The sequence below is a fragment of the Myxocyprinus asiaticus genome, chromosome 11 (assembly GCF_019703515.2).
Source record: "Myxocyprinus asiaticus isolate MX2 ecotype Aquarium Trade chromosome 11, UBuf_Myxa_2, whole genome shotgun sequence".
NCBI lineage: Eukaryota > Metazoa > Chordata > Actinopteri > Cypriniformes > Catostomidae > Myxocyprinus > Myxocyprinus asiaticus.
Genome location: NC_059354.1, coordinates 31048122 through 31065512, shown reverse-complemented (window position 1 = coordinate 31065512; position 17391 = coordinate 31048122). Strand labels below are relative to the sequence as shown.

General features: G+C 37.7%; 1 protein-coding gene across 4 annotated transcripts in view; it reads left to right on the top strand.

Moving 5' to 3' along the window:
• LOC127447984 (interleukin-1 receptor accessory protein-like 1-A) overlaps nucleotides 1-17391 on the top strand; it is a 152640-nt gene that overhangs the window by 126834 nt on the left and 8415 nt on the right. For all 4 annotated transcript variants that reach the window (XM_051710265.1, XM_051710263.1, XM_051710264.1 and 1 more), the window contains exons 7-8: nucleotides 13035-13167; nucleotides 14655-14800. In XM_051710265.1, the coding sequence (XP_051566225.1) occupies nucleotides 13035-13167; nucleotides 14655-14800 (279 nt within the window). The remainder of the gene's footprint in view (nucleotides 1-13034; nucleotides 13168-14654; nucleotides 14801-17391) is intronic.

Here is a 17391-nt window from a genome sequence, read left to right as displayed (position 1 = left end):
TAGCAAGTAAATTAGATATCCTTTATCTAGGGTGACCATACGTCCTCTTTTTCCCAGACATGTCCTCTTTTTTGACCTTAAAAAAGCACCCGGCCGGGATTTCTACATTTATGAAAATGTCCAGGATTCGGCTTTAGTTGCGTTATGATGTGCCTCTGGTCTAATACTTCATTGTGTGTGCGCGCATATTTGCATTGCTTTAACCCCTCTTTGTAAGTCCCGCCTTCTCGCACACCAGTTGGTCGATTATAAGAGGCTTGCAGCAACTATTGGCCAAATTCCTGCCTGTCAATCTCTCTGCGAACGCGCGAAGCGCTGTTGTGTTCGACATCAAACAGTTGCTTGACAGTATCAGCAAATGACAGCTGAGTGGAAACAATGCCCAAACGAAAGTGCAAATTTACAGAAGATTTGCACAAAAAATGTCTATGCTTTCGTCCAGCTCGAGATCCGTGGGAAGCAGAATGTATGACATGTAAAGCTGACACTTACTGTATGTGTCAGTTGCTAATAAAGGTGCAAGTGATTTAGAAGCACACATTAGCTCTGCCAAGCATAAAGGGTCAGCAAAAGGTGAAAGTTCATCAGGTAAATTAATGGACTACTTTTTGCGACCAGGTAAAATTATCACATTGCTTTATTTTCCATGGCCATTAAAAATAATAGTAATAGTAAATGAAGGTACACTCATGGCATCAAATATTTTATTTGAGTACATGGACATTCAAAAGAATGTTTGAAATTTGTATTTATTTATATATATTTATGTTATGCTAATAGAGTGTCTTTTTCACTGTATTAAAGTCTGCATTCATATTAAAACTGTTTTGAACCCTATTATTCCACCCCACCCCAACATCCCCCGGCGGAAAAAAAAGGTGTCCTCTTTTTGGAAAGCCAGAATATGGTCACCCTACCTTTATTATACCTATATATTCCAAATTATGTAAAATTTTTGATTTTACATTAAATAAATACATAGTGAACTGTGGCTGTAGGCCCAGTTCCAGATCAAAATCACTAAAGTGCTTCTGAAAATATTGGGGGTACTCTGTATAAAGAGAAGTGGTAATGTTATTTTTATTTATTATTATTTTTATTTTTTTTAATTTAAGATTGAATCATTTTTAATGCTACCAAAACAACTTAAAGGAACAGTTCACCCAAAAATGCTCTCATCATTTACTCACCCTCATGCCATCCCAGGTGTGTATGACTTTCTTCTGCAGAACACAAATGAAGATTTTTAGAAGAATGTCTCGGCTCTGTAGGTCCATACAATGCAAGTTAATAGTGACCAGAACTTTGATGCTCCAAAAAGGAGATAAAGTCAGCATAAAGATAATCCATAAGACTCCAGTGGTTTAATCAATGTCTTTTGAAGTGATCCAGTTGGTTTTGGGTGAGAACAGACCAAAATATAACTCCTTTTTTCAAGCTTGATTACACTTCCTATTGCTTTACGCATGCACAGAGCACTAAATGACTCAATAGGAGGTGTAATCAAGCTTGAAATCATGATCGCCAAGGAGACTGCTGTCAAGATTTATAGTACAAAATTCATTATATTTTGGTATGTTCTCACCCAAAACCAAACGGATCACTTCAGAAGACATACTGTAGATTAAAACACTAGAGTTTGATGGATTATCTTTATGCTGACTTGATCTGCTTTTTGGAGCTTTCACTTGCATTGAATTGACCTACAGTGCTGAAATATTCTTCTTAAATTCTTTGTTTGTGTTCTGTAGAAGAAATAAAGTCATCCACATCTGGGATAGCATGAGGGTGAGTAAATGATGAGCGAATTTTTATTTTTGGGTGAACTAACCCTTTAATATTTGATCCAGTAGTAAAATTACACTGCCTTCTTTTAAGACAAGTTTTTTTTTTTTTTTTTTTTTTCATTTACTTAAATCATTTATAGGCAGCAATGTTTTCTCTGCGCATAATTGAAGCAAGCGATGTTGGAAGAAGTTATCCGCAGCCACTGATCTAGACTCAGCTTTCGTGTTTCACTGATAATTAAGGTTTGGATTTGGCTTTTGGAAACTGATCCTAGACCAGCAGTTAATAATTAATAATAATAATTTTCTTTATTTATCACACATTTGCACATATACAGTGAAGTTCTTCTTTTTCACACATCCTAGCTAGGCTGGGGTCAGAGTGCAGGGTCAGCCATAATACAGCACCCTTGGAGCAGATAGGGTCAAGGGCCTTGCTCAGGGGCCCAACAGTGGCATCTTGGCAGTGCTGGGGCTTGAACCCCTGACCTTCTGATCAGTAACCCAGAGCCTTAACTGCTGAGCTACCACTGCCCCTGCCCCTTATGGAAAGCTTTAGCACATTCAAGTGTCCCCATAGAACCGGGCCTGTGTGGTTGGTCATTTCACATGTCATTATGACAATTTCTTCATGCCTAAGTAGGTGGATCTTGGCCAGAATAAGCTGCAAAGTGGACCAGACTTTATGCTGATAGCCAAAAGTCTGGTTACAAAAGACTAAATGGAGGAAAATACAAGGGCTGTTTGAGCCATATAACCACCTCAAACACAACAAATAAAGTGACATTTTCCCTCACGCTCTCTTTTCTATTTGCTCTGTCTATCAACTACTTGAATCTGTCTCTTCAGCACCCTTTGATGCTTAACCCTTGACACCATATCCTCTGCATCTCTATAAAATGTTTGATCTCTGTCCTTTTCTGCCCTTGCCTTAGTGAGGTTTAGTTTCAGCCATAGCTAAAACCATAGATAAACCACCCATCACTCTGTTAACAGACTCATACTCACCTGCATTCAGAAAAGAGGAGTATTAAACACATGCACACACACTCACACGTGTCAAACATAAAGTGTTTCACAGTCAATCATCTAGAAACTGTTGGGAGTTACACATACTTGAACAAACTGCCATTTTTATTTCTTTTCCTAGGCTCAGCCTGAGGAATAATCAGATCAAATCAGATTTGCAACCCGAAAACACCTCATTTGTGTCCATCCTGACAGTTTGTCAGATATCCAGAGTTGATTATCTTTCCTGTGGGGATTTGAGTGCACAATTCTCATGGACGGCTCATACATAGCTCAAAAGAACTGAAGAGAGGGCAAGATAGAGGAGAGATCTATCAAATACAAATACAGCTGTCAATGAAAAAGCAGACTTTGAAGAAATAGTTCACCAAAAAATCTTTCTTTCTTCCATGGAACACAAAAGAAGTTTAGCAGAATGTTCTTTTCCATATAAATAAAAGCCCCATAACATGCTTTTAACGTGCTTTAATGTGTCCAATACTGAACAGACTGAAATTTAAGACATTATGCATTGAAAATCTGAGCTGTAGCTCTGAAATCTCATTTGTGCATATGCGCACATTCAAACGTGGGGCCTTAAGATGTGTCGTGGCAAACAACTTTGGTTTTTGCAATCAAATGTTTTAAATTGACTGTGCTATTGAATTTTGATCAGACTACCCTAATTTTGTAAAAAAAAAAAAAAAAAAAAAGGGTGAAATAAACTCTTGCCACCACATTTAATCAGCCTTGTAAAATGGTCACATACCATCATGAAGTCATGTGATTAAAACCCTTCCTAGCATCCAGCTCCACACATGAACTCACAAGGGTCCGCTGTCAGCAGAAGAAAACTGAAAGAAGGAGAGAGAGTGCTGAGGCAGTGGGTTGAATATGTAAGGGCCTGCTGACGTGCTTATATATCTGGATTTGGATTTATTTTGGAGTTTGAAGCAGATTCTCTGGAGATATGCAGCCTGGGGAAGGGGACGTGTGTCAGTATGTGTGCAAATGTGTTTGCTTTTGTATTAAGAGACTGTTTTAAAGGAATAGTTCACTCAAGAATGAAAATTATGTCATTATTTACTCACCCCCATGTTGCTCCAAACCACTGTGACTTTCTTCTACAAAAAGTAATTATTGTTTTTTAAGACGACCTTAAAAGCAAGTAATTCATCTTCGGAAGCATCTAAAGTCACTATTCACTTACATTATGGCAAATAACCCTGTGAAGACTTAAAAAAAAATTATCTTTTTGTGTTCCATGGAAGAAATAAAGTCATACGTGTTTAGAGCGACATTAGAGTGACATTAGAAAATAATGACAGATTTTTATTTGTATTTTATTTTTTGGGGTGAACTACTCCTTTAAAGGATTTTTCCGGGTTCAGTACAAGTGATGCTCAATCGACAGCATTTGTAGCATAATGTTGATTAGCACAGATATTAATTTAGACTTGTGGCACTTACAATGGAAGTGAATGGGGCCAATCCATTAACGTTAAAATACTTTACCTGCTAAAAGCCAAACGTGGTGAAATACAGTAAAATGCAGCGCCCTACAGTACAGGTGAAGTTAATCAAATCACAAAATAAAATGTGTCCAGTAACTCATATATATGCACTGCTGTACATTTGCAATTTTACTTGGTTTATTGGAGTCTTTCGGTATTTGAATTTGAACTGTTTCTCGCTGCCTGGCGACATTCACAGTAGGCTAACAGCAGGCAGTCCTGTGATAACAATAGTAAAGTTTTGTATTATATTGGTGGTCTGTCACAGGTAGCAAGGATGGCTGAGCCTTAAAAAATTATTTTAAAAATTATATAAAATTAACAGTTGTTTTGAAGTGTGCATAATACATATAGGCTAATGCGAAAATGTGTATTTCATTTATTGTCTTTCATATGTGATAGACCAGGTGAGTTTGAAAGGTGCTGCATAAATGCCAGAGGAGGCTGACAGCTCAAGACAAGGCTCCACTTAGTAAACTGAACAATAATAATAATAAAAAAAGTTTAGTTTCAAATGATGCCACGTCAGTTGTTTCCACCTAAAATGTGGCCAAATTAGGTGAAATGATGTTTGCCTCCTTCTACATTAATAAACAATAATTACTGTATCTGAGGTCAAGCTTTCAAGCCAAGCTTTCAGGATCACGTCAGTAGGCCTACATCGTCAAGCCTGGTTGTGGTTAACGCGACAGATGAAGAAAGTGAAATTTAGCCAAATATCAATAAAACCCAAATTATTTAAGGATCAGAAGTGAAAGACTGAAAGACATACTGTAAATTTGCGCTCAATGAAGAAGGCTTCTTCACTGAGCGCAAATATACAGTATGTCCTTCAATGGAGTTGCTCTTCACATATGGTGAGTTGATCTGTTAGCTGGAATGGGGCCCTCCATTATTTTATTAATTGATCAGTCTGTACATGATTGATTTGATATTCTTTTATATCAATAAGTGTTTGCTTGGAGTTCGGAAAAAATGCATTGTTAATTATCATATTACGAAGAGCTCATCTGTGTATATAGGAGCATAATCATCAGTTGTTAAGGAAAGTCTGGTGGTAGTTTTTGATGCTATTTAGTGTTTTGGGAGAAAATAAAATGTGCTTTTTTCCCCAGGGGAACTTTATAATAAAGAGACGCTCCAACATAGGGCAACACCGCTTATCTGCATCCCGGGGGCAGAATATTGTGCTTCAGTGTAACTGGAGAGCTTGGAGTCGCTTTAAAATTTATTTTAGGTATTTTAGGTGAACATATAGGCCTACTTTACGGCATCCCACAGGTTTTTCTTTTGCAAAAGTTTATTCAAGAAATTCGATGTTTGTCTGACAACCCAACAAAGAATCAGCAACACGCTCAGGGGCGGATCAACCGGGGTGGCATGGGGTGGTAAATGCCACCCTAAGAAAAAGCATTGCCACCCCAGTATAAGTAGGCTATCCAAATGTATTAAATATAAATGTAAGTGGGGGCCTGGGTAGCTCAGCGAGTATTGATGCTGACTACCACCCCTGGAGTCACGAGTTCGAATCCAGGGTGTGCTGAATGACTCCAGCCAGGGTAGAGTCACATGGGGTAACCTCCTCGTGGTCGCAATTAGTGGTTCTCGCTCTCAATGGGGCGCGTTAAGTTGTGCGTGGATTGCAGAGATTAGCATGAGCCTCCATGGTGTCATGCACAATGAGCCACATGATAAGATATACAGACTGACTGTCTCAGAAGCAGAGGCAACTGAGATTTGTCTTTTGCCACCCGGATTGAGGTGAGTAACCGCACCACCATGAGGACCTAATAAGTAGTGGTTAAGTAGTAATTGGACATTCCAAATTATATTTTATTATATAAAAAAAAAAAATAATAATATATACAATATATATATATATATATAAATGTAAGTACAGTATATTATCATTGATTTTGACATTGTGTAGGGATTTATTCATGTCAAACTGCCTAAACTCTCACCGAACGCACAAATGACAACAGACCCATTGAATGTTTACAGCAGCAGCCAATCACAGCATCAACCAATTGCCTACCTACTATTGCAGCACGTGTACAGTGTTTAGTCTTAGTCTACAGTGTTCCTCAACAACAATGACCACATGGACAAATTCGTGGTAAAAATAAAAAAGTATCCTAACAAAAAAAAAACACACACAAAAAAAAAAAAGAGATAAAAGATTAATTTCACAGTTGTTTCCAAGTATTCAGTGAATGATTATTAGATACATTGCTGTCAGTTATGGGTTGAGATGGGTGAGACATGTCCTCACCACTTTTTTAAATAGCTTTCTTCAGGTATGTGAATAATCCACATGAAATGATCCGGCGCTGGAATGTGTTATTTTGAATGTTATGATAATTGGTCGTTACGGCTTTTATCAGTATCGTTTAGTGTCAGCAGTTTTGCCGCAGCTCACGCTCTTTTCCGTGACCCCCGTTGTGATGGCCTTCTCGGCTGTATTGTTTGTGTGTATGTAATGTGTGTGTTTGTGTGTGTTGTCTTTTTCTCTTTCTCTGCCTCTCTCTTAATCGCTCTCAGGTGTGGGGTAACCAGGTGAGCTGATTGTTGATGGCGCACACCGGCGCACAGTGTGTTTCCTCCTTATATAAACTGAGTATTTCATGGCAGGGGTGTGTGATGGTAGACGGGTGTTCGTGAACTGTGTCATCTCGTTCATAGGCGCTCAGGCGCATTCCAGGTTCCCGCTGCTGGAGCGTAGAATTTGTGGTTGTCACTGTCTGAATTTCTGAGTTTTCTGTTCTTTCATATACAGAACTGTCAATAAATATGTCTGTGTTTCTGCTACTCTCGTCTCCCCGCATCTTTTATTGCATTTTATTTTTAAAGCGTAACACCCATCCACTGACGTACAGATGCGATCTTGTTTTATTGAAATAAAAAGTTATATTATGGCGAATTAGGATTCAAAACCTCTAAAAACTAAAGGCAAAAAGTTACCACTAGATTAATCAGTCATGTTTTTAATCAAAGTGCTGATCTATGTATTCATCTACTGATAAACAAAATCCCAAGACTGATAGTTGCAAATGTAGAAATTAAATTACCACATTATGTGAAATATTTATTTGGGTCATTAAGTATGACAGTTGATTGAAACAGGTAATTTAAAATAATCTTTTACTGTGCATAACATAATTAATATTCATGATTTTTGCAGTACAATTTTCTGTACAGTTTATTTTTATTTAGACCTAACTTAATCTTCTCTTTCAAATTGATTATTCCAGCTGTTACAAAGGTGATAGGCCTACAGGATTTTATTAGCAAAATAACATGGGATATGCATGCATTTTCCATCCACGGGTACACTTAACAAAGGTTTTGATGTTTAGTCCAGATTGCCGGTTCTATATGTGAAGCATAGGAACATTTAGAATTTGTTTATATGTTTAATAGACAATTTCTTGGTGCTCTGGAGAGAAATTTTGTTACTTATTTTTTATTATGTAAAAATATCGTTTTTTTTAATGTTGGCAAATCAAAATGGTTACTATGGTTCCTGTGGAAATGCAGTTGTATCACAAATTCATGGACATTTATAATTTGATAGTGACTCCAATTAATTAACTATTACTTGTTGCAATGAAGCTTGGTACCTTAATCCATAAGAACTATGCATGGGGGCTTGCTTTAGTGTTTCCACCCCTCATAGTCTGTATGCCACCCCATAAAAAAGAATTCTAGATCCGCCCCTGAACACACTCCATAAAAATATTGTTCTTTAATTTGTCCACAACATCTCACAAATAAACATGTGGACTATGCATAATAACAGGAACATAAATGTACTGTTCAATGCATTTAATTTGAACACAAGCAATGCTTTAAATAATGAGGATGAATAGAGATGCAACTTCTCAGTTTATCACGCAGAAAGTAACTACAAGTAAATACACCGCGCTGTCAGCATGCTTAAATATTACAAAAATGGCATCTTTCAATTCATCCCTTTAAAAGCACCACAGCAAAAAATAATAAACTCACTAGTTTGTTGTTGGAGGACTTGTGGAATCCTGTCCCATTTGTAGGATGTGTATCTTTGTATGACTTCTGTAACTGTATGTATTACATTCGATCATCTTCAGTCAGTTATTCAAATGCTCCCAAACAGATGATTTAAGTCGCTATTTATGGTTATGAGACTGGTAGATTCCTTTCTGATCAAATTCCTTTCTTATATTTTGGAGTTTGTGTGTTTAAGGCGCAGTTTCACGTGAATTGAAAGTGCACGGTCAGTCCACGACACACAGCCTCCATCTGTAACCAGAACAACAGCCAGTAACCAGCCAGGCACAAGCCCAAGATATCTTCACTTTTAGGCTTACAATGAAAAACTCCTTTATATTATTAATTTATATATTACATATATAGTATTTTTACCACGCAGTTAATGGTGAAACCGTATAATGACGACATCCCTAAACAGCACCAGTCATTTAAGTCGTGTAACAGAAGCTACAGTTATGGTAAAGTGAATGTGTGCCCCCCTAGAAATTTCAAATGCCCCCCTAATTAATTCATCCTGACGCCGACACTGCTTGTATTGAAACTGGAATCTCCCTTTATTTGCGCATTTATCTATAGTAGTTTAAAACAAACGTATGTATTTCTATGCACCTGTGTGCAGTCGCTGTTACTTTACTAATTGTATTTTGTAACTAATTTTATTTGCACACTCGTTCAGTGTCAAACACTGCACACTCACATTGTAACATCTTGGGCTCAGTGAGCATGGTGCTGAGGCAGGGTCTCTATTATGACATCACAAAGAAAGGATGAGGGGAGGACAGGGAGGATGAAAAGATCTGCGGAGGAGTACCTGTTCACAAAGCCCTATTCTATATAGATAATTAAAGTCTTACACGTCCCCGTTGGGTTGCACTGCTACAGAACAAACCAGAGGAAGAATTGGAGGAGGGGGAAAAAAGAGGAATAAAAAATATGTGCATTCATAGTCAGGCTTTTTAAGAAGAAGCGCTGAATTTTTCTCTCTCTCTGTATTGATTGAAGGCCAGAATGTTGGTGTATTAAGGTCTCTGTTCATTCATTCAAGGCTGTATGGTGTCTTTAAACCTGCAAAGCATGGTTGTGTGTGTGCATGCTAGTGTGTGCGTGCTAGTGTGTGTGTGCTAGTGTGTGTGTGCTTGCTAGTGTGTGTGTGTGCATGCTAATGTGTGTGTGTGTGTGTGTGTGTGTGGGTGGGTTTGGGTGGTTTACAAGGACATTTTTTTAGGTTACAAACTGGTAATTACAAGGGTATTATGCTATAAATGTGATTTATAAGGACATTTCTGGTGTCTCCATAATTCAGATCTCTTAAAAAACATACTAAACGATGTTTTTTGGTTTTTTTTTATGGAAAAATGCAGAACGTTTGATGGGAGAGGAGTAAACAGACCATGGTTGGGGTGAGAGGTGTCTTTGATAATGCTTCTCACCCTCCTTAGGCAGCGTTTGTGGTGAATGTCTTTGATGGAGGGTAGCTGAACACCAGTGATGTATTGGGCAGTTTTCACAACCCGCTGGACGGCCTTTTGGTCTGAGACAGTGCAGCTGCCATACCACACTTTGAAGCAGTTTGTTAGGATACTTTCAATAGTGCAGCGGTAAAAGTTCAGCAAGATGTGGGGGGACAGGTGAGCTTTCCTTTGCTTCCTAAGGAAGTAAAGGTGCTGTTGCGCCTTTTTGATCAGAGTGGAGGTGTAGGTCCAGGAAGGATCCTCAGAGATATGGACACCCAGGAATTTGAAGCTAGTCACACGCTCCACTTCGTCCCCATCAATGTAGATGGGAGTGTATGTGTGGCCCTCCCTAGTCCGCCGGTAGTCCACAATCAGCTCCTTGGTCTTCTGAGTGTTGAGTGTGAGATTGTTGTTGGCACACCACACTGCCAGGTGCTGTACTTCTTCCCTACCACCGTGGTGTCATCTGCAAACTTTATTATGGAGTTGGAGCCATGCTCAGGTATGCAGTCGTGGATGAAGAGGGAGTAGAGGATTGGACTCAGCACACAGCCCTGTGGTGCACCAGTGTTTAAAGTGAGGGTGGAGGAGTTGTGGTTGCTGATCCTAACAGACTGTGGTCTGTTAGTGAGAAAGTCCATGGTCCAGTTGCAGTGGGAGGGGCTGATGGCAAGATCAGTGTTAGGGGATAGAATCTATAGTTTGTACAGTATAAAAATAATGATGTGTATACAGAGTCCTTATAAGGATAGCCACACCAAAGTGTGTGTGTGTGTGTGTGTGTGTCTTCACAAAAAATGCCCAGTCAGTGTTTCTGCAGTGTCTGTAAATGGAGCGAAACACAGCAAGCAAACAGCTCAGTACACTTGCATGCCTTTCATTCAAACACGCACATTCAAAAGCACACTCACTCACAGGTGAAAACAGCAAAATGGCCCTGGATTGGGTTCAGAGCTCCCTCTGATGGCAGACCTTTATTAAATATCTGCTGCAGCTCGCTGCTTCCTAAATTATTCTGTAGTGTGTTATCCCCTGATTAGGCTGCATAACGAGCTGAAGACGACAGAGAAGACAACAGCTAGATTTGCCTTTAGATTTACACAGAAGGAAATACTAAATACCTTGCAAGGCAGCAAAAGAATAATGTTACATTGTTAGGTAAGCTTTGGTTTTCAGCTTTGGTTGGTTCTGTGTAAATGAAATGCTGCATCTCAGCCACCTTAAACATTGCCGTGGTCATGACATTCAGCTTGCACCAAGTTTTCTGTTGGCTGTGCACGAGAATCAACACAACATGGCACCACATTTGCATTTTAACGATGGTTGTAGATGGATAAATAAATAGATGTTAGAAATAAAGCATGCAAATAAATAAAAAAGGCCAATTGCAATCCACTTGCGCATATTACATTATAATGCTTGAATGATTATCAAACTTTAATATTCACTATCTTTAAAAGCATAAAGAATAAAGTTGGTTTACCTAGACCAAATAGGTAAAGTTAGCACATATAGGGCTGAGTATCAATGCAGATTTCCTGATTTGAATCAATTCTGATTCACAAGCACTCGATTCAGTTCGATTCCAATTTTGGTACGATTTGATTGAATTCTGATTCATCATATCAGTTATTATGTCCATTTTGATTACATGTAAAATAAATTATCTCAGCTAATGCTGTACATTTTTGAGGAAACCTTCTGACTTAGTACATTACGAAAATGTTAATTTTAAAAATTAACAACAGGCTCCAATGCAGTTCAATTTCTATTTATTTAACAGATATAATAGTTAACACAACCAAAACTCAAGTAAATTTAAAGTAAATGTATCTTGGGATTTTAAAAATCAATCTCGAGATTGCTCGAATAAAGATGAAGACATGCTTCTTCCATGAGCACCTAATTAATCCATAATTATACATTAAGGTACTTCCTATTAATAAAACAATCTTCTTCCTCTTTTTTTCTTGACTCTTCCACAGTTTTACTTCTACTTTATCTTTTGTACTTCTCTAGTGTAATCTTGAAATACGGTACCGCGGCAGTGCTAATATTGCTGGATACTGTATGATAAATTGCTTGTGCTTTTCCTCATTTGAAAGGTATCTTAACTTGCTACAAATGTAATTTTATTTATTATTATACGTCAACAAAAGAACAGACCCAGTTTCAGTTTAATTCTGAGACTCGATGTCATTTACAGTATGTGTGCATGGTGCTGTTTTGCAGACTCGTGTTCTCAGTGTCTCTTTGATCAGATGCTCAACATGTATTGAGCATCCTGGTGAGAGACAGACGCTATTTCTGGTTTGTTTGGGGGCCCGGAGCAAGATCTTCCCTGGTGCTGGGCCCTGTTCGTTAGCAGTCTAAAGACACGGCTAATTAACGTCAAACAGCTGACAAACATCTCAACATTAAGGCAGAGATACCACCTTATCCGCAATTAAAGAAAGCACTTTAAACCACTAAAGAGTCTTCTTAAACAAACATGCTTGTACATTTTAAATGTAAACAGACTGTATTTAGGGTTTATTGTTTTGGGTTTAGGTTTTAATTTCAGTGCAACGAGACTAAGGCGTGTTTCCCAAGGTACTTCATTCTTGAATCTCATGAATCAATCATTAGTAAACCTTATGAACAATTAATATAATAGAATAGACTAGAATAGAATGTTATGAAAGTGTTTCAAAGAGATATTATAGAAATTCAATGCTAAGATATTTTAACTGCATTTTACATGCAATTAGAAAACAATAGTAGACTATATCATAAGGAAACCCCCTAGTGGCCAGTGCAGGGAAATGAGACATTATGGCTTTGTTCACACTGTGCACGCAAATCTGATTTGGTTTTCAGATCTCTGACTGTTTACACTGTCATTTTAGAAGTAATGAAATCTCATCGGTTTGTTCAGTCAATGTATTCAAATATCCTCAAATATCAAATATACTTTGGCTATGTTGACATCATTATATTAATAATGTTACATTGTTATATTAATGATGTAAGCATCAGTGTGATGCCAATAGACTTTATAATACAATAACTGAGAGTAGGTCTTAGTTTGGAAAGACATGTCCTGAATGAAGAAAAAAACCTACTTGAAATCTGATGCATTCTAAAATCTTGAGTTGGATACGGTCTGTCTGAACATAGCCTATTAGTGGCTTCATAAACACAGCATGGGCCTAAAGAAGTTTGAAATTAATGTTTTATCACAAACCTCTCAACAGGAAGCATGCTGAACCTGACGTGCAAAGCTTTCTTTGGGTACAGTGGTGACATCAGTCCACTTGTTTACTGGATGAAGGGGGAGAAGTTCATTGAGGACATGGACCAGAGTCGTATTCGAGAGAGCGAAATTAAGTAAGAAGGAACACAAGGCAAACAACAGTAAACATGCAGTAAAAACACAAATAATTAACCCATTTTAAAAAGAATTATGAATTACTACCCATGTGAACTGAAAAGTTGTGAGTACATGCAGACATTAGAGTTGCATGCGAGTTACAGTACGCATCAAATAATCTACCCTGCTGAAAGGACCAGCTTATGGGTTGTCATGTTCATGACGGTTAGTGCTTGTCTATCTGGTGGGTCATCAAAGCCATTCTGTTAACTAGTAAAACATAGCTGATGAAGCTGGTCGACCACAGAAGTGCATAAGCAATCTGGTGAGGACACCATGCCATGCAAGAGACCAGCATTTTAAAAACAAAACATAAAAACAACATATATTGGTGTCCAGCTATGCTGATTTTAAAAAAAAGGGTTGGCATTAGCTCTCTCAGAAAATACTGTATGTACATGCATGTAAAGAGTATTAGTCACATGTGCATGTCCCATTCTGTTATTTTTTGTTGTGAGAGAGGTTCTTCTTTATTGCCTTAGTTCATAGATGAATGTACTACTGTTCACCACAAGCCATTTGATAACTTCAGTTAATGGCACTGTGAGCCATTTGTAGCAGTTGCAACTTTCACTTGTTCTCTCAGTCCTGTCACTTATGGCACATTGAAATTGAAGTGTACACTTTCTGTGCAACTAGTGATATCAAATGAAAATATAACTGCAAAAATCATGTTTTCAAACAGATTTCCCAAATCAATTTTAAAAAGTACATGTACTTACCATGTATTTGTAAACATGTAACATGGTAATACCATGTTTTTGGGCATGTACCATAGTAAAATCAATGTATTCTTTTAAGTACATTGGCGCAATCAATCAGGATGGTATGATCATTTGTAATCATACACCATGGTATAATTTAAAGTATGGCATAACCATCTGTTACCATCACAGTACTTTTTAAGAAGGTAAAGAAAAAAATAGTTCTCTAAATCTGCTTTTAATAGTTCTAACTGTGAAATTGCATATTCAGTATGATAGGTAGTGCACTGTAAAGTACACTTTAAACTGAGATGTTGACAGTACATTTTCAATTACTGATATCACAAGCTTGTATATGAGCCTATTTATATCTAGCAGGGTTGGTCGCTGTGATGACACACTATTATTAATTCCCCTGTCTGAAAGAGAGCTGGATCAGAGCAGCGCTGAATACATCCTAATAACACAACCAAATATATTGCATACCATGCACCGAATGCATTTGCATTTACATGCAGTTATGTAGCAGCAATGTCAGCAGATTTAAAATTAAAATTAAAATTCAAATGATTCAGCCAGGACAAACAACAGAGAGAATGTTTTGTTATAATTAGAGAGAGATCCATTTGTTGAGTGCCGACCAAACCCAAAGCCCTTACTCCCAAAATATCTAGTCTTTACAAGCTCCTCAGTCTAAAATATCTCCTTGTAATAGCTCATTCTCTTGCTCTCTTTGTCAGGACCATCAGAGAGCACTTGGGTGAACAAGAAGTGTCTATTACTCTAACCATAGATTCACTGGAGGAAGGAGATCTGGGGAATTATTCCTGTTATGCGGAAAATGGCAATGGGAGACGACAAGCCAGCTTACAGATCAGAAAACGAGGTAACATATTTAACTGTATCACAGAGGCACACATGCAACTATGAACCTCGACTGTCATACATACCAGTGACTTCTAATCAAAAGGGTTTGTTCACTAATTATGACAATTCTTTCATCCCTTTTTCATTTCTATCCTGCATAATCTTTCTTCCTTCTGTGGAGCAAAAAAAGAGAGGTTTTAAGGTATGTTAACACTGCTCTTTTCCATACAAATGCAGAAAGTGATCCAAAAGGGACAAAAAAGCACCCCAAAAGTGCAGTAAAAGTTGTCTGTACAACTCTTGCACTATTCCAAGACTTCTGAAGTCATACGATAAATGTAAGTTTTTATTCACTGAAAATCTTTCTCTATGGTGTAGCAGTAGAATTTCATTGACACTTCCACATATTCAAGCTTGGCATGTCACGTCCAGTCATGAGACAAGTGAAAACCAATAGTGTTTACTGTCATTGACATTAAACCAGTTTTAATATGTGTATGTGCAACTGAGATTTGAGAGATTTTATGTACCTTAATGATAAATTTGTGGTGCTTTTTGTTTATTTTTTGGAGCTTGACAGGCCCTAGTCACTGTATGCTTTTATTGCATGGAAAAGAGCAGCTCAGACCTTTGTCAAAACTGCTCCTTTTGTGTTCCTCAAAAAAAGAAAAGTCAAACAGGTTTAGAATGACATGAGGGTGAGTAAATGATGACAGAATTTTCATTTTGGGGTTAAATATTGTTTGTTTTTTTGTACTCTGGGATTTCTTTACAAAAACAGCACAGCATGTTCCCATGTCATCTTCATCTTCTCTGTTTGTCTCTTTCTTGCCCTCCTTTAGGGAAATACATCAGCATCTAAAATTCACTCTCTTTTTGCAAAAGCTGCTTTGAAGGCATTCTATCTTCTCTTTTAATGGCAGTTCAGAGGAGGAGACAACTTCAGCAGTTCAGACACATTCTCTCCCTCTCAGCCCAGCTCAAACCTCATTCAACTGTTCTCTTCTCTCTCACACACATACACAAATGAATACACACACATCTTCTTTCAACTCATCTCAGCTATACACACACACTCCTGCAGATAATCTCAAAACACACACTCACACAAACAAACCAAATCTCTCATATGCACACCCTCTCTTGTTCAGCTCATCGCTGAGCACACACATACACACAGGTTGAGAATCTTTCAGCGTCTCTGAAGCATTTGAGTGTATCTTATGTGTTTTCCTCCATTAGCTGTAGCTGATTCACAGAGGAGCTCTAAACAATATGAACATCATTAGCACCTAATCATTCTGAAGTCATTTATTTTTTCTCTCCACTTGTGTATGTTTTCTTTTTTCTTTTATAAACAAATTTAGTGTGTGAATTCAGTCTGCTTTAAATCAACCCTGCTTATTTATGCTGGTTAGGTGCTGATATTGCAATTTGAACAGCATTGCCACACTAGTATTCACCAGAAAAACTTGGTTAGTAAAGCTGGTCGACCAACATGGTCTTTCTGCAAAACAGGTTGACTAAGGTGGCCATTCACACCAAACATGTTTTTGCATCCATCTGCTGTTTTTCAGTTGTTTTTCTATGTAAACGTACTAGACGTACGTCTGTACGTACATCTGTTTTTTCAGCGACTCACGCTGGAGAGCTGTGTGTACTTGTGTCAAGTAAAAAGAACATTCACTTTTAAAAATGCACCTTGACACTCCAGTGTTGTTCAATTCATTGCACTGCATCAACTTTAATTTAGCACAAGAATGCATTCACTTTTAACAGCCCCTACGGAAGTCTTGCTGGTTTAGTTACTTACTGTAACTTACTAGATATGGTTCTCCCAAAAATGAAAATTGTCTCATCGTTTACTCACCCTCATGCCATCACAGATGTATATGACTTTCTTTTTCTGAAAACAAATGAATATTTTAAGAAGAATATCTCAGCTCTGTAAGTCCATACAATGCAAGTAAATGGTGACCAAAACTTTAAAGCTCCAAAAAGCACATAAAGGCAGCATAAAAGTAATCCATACGACTCCAGTGGTTAAATATACAGTATGTCTTCAGAAGCAATACTATAGGTGTGGTTGAGAAACAGATCAACAAGTAATTTTTGACTATCAATCTCCACTTTCACATTCTTCTTTTAATGATTCGCATTCTTCGTGCATATCGCCACCTACTGGGCAGGGAGGAAAATGTATTATTAAAAAGGACTTAAAGGAATAGTTAAGCTCAATTGGCAGCATTTGTGGCATAATATTGATTACCACAAAATATAATGGTACTTTTCTTTAAATAAAGCAAAATCTAGGTGGTGGTGGCATAGTGGGCTAAAGCACAGAACTGGTAATCAGAAGGTTGTCAGTTTGATCCACACAGCCACCACCATTGTGTACTTGAGCAAGGCACTTAACTCCAGATTGCTCCGGGGGGACTGTCCCTGTAATAAGTGCACTGTAAGAGTCAAATGCATAAATGTAAATGTAGGTGTCGGTGAGAAGTGAATGTGGCCAATTTTTGAACGTTAAAATACTCACTTTTTTAAAAGTATACCAAAAACACATGAACAATATCTGTGTTAACATGATTTTAGTGTGATAAAATCGCT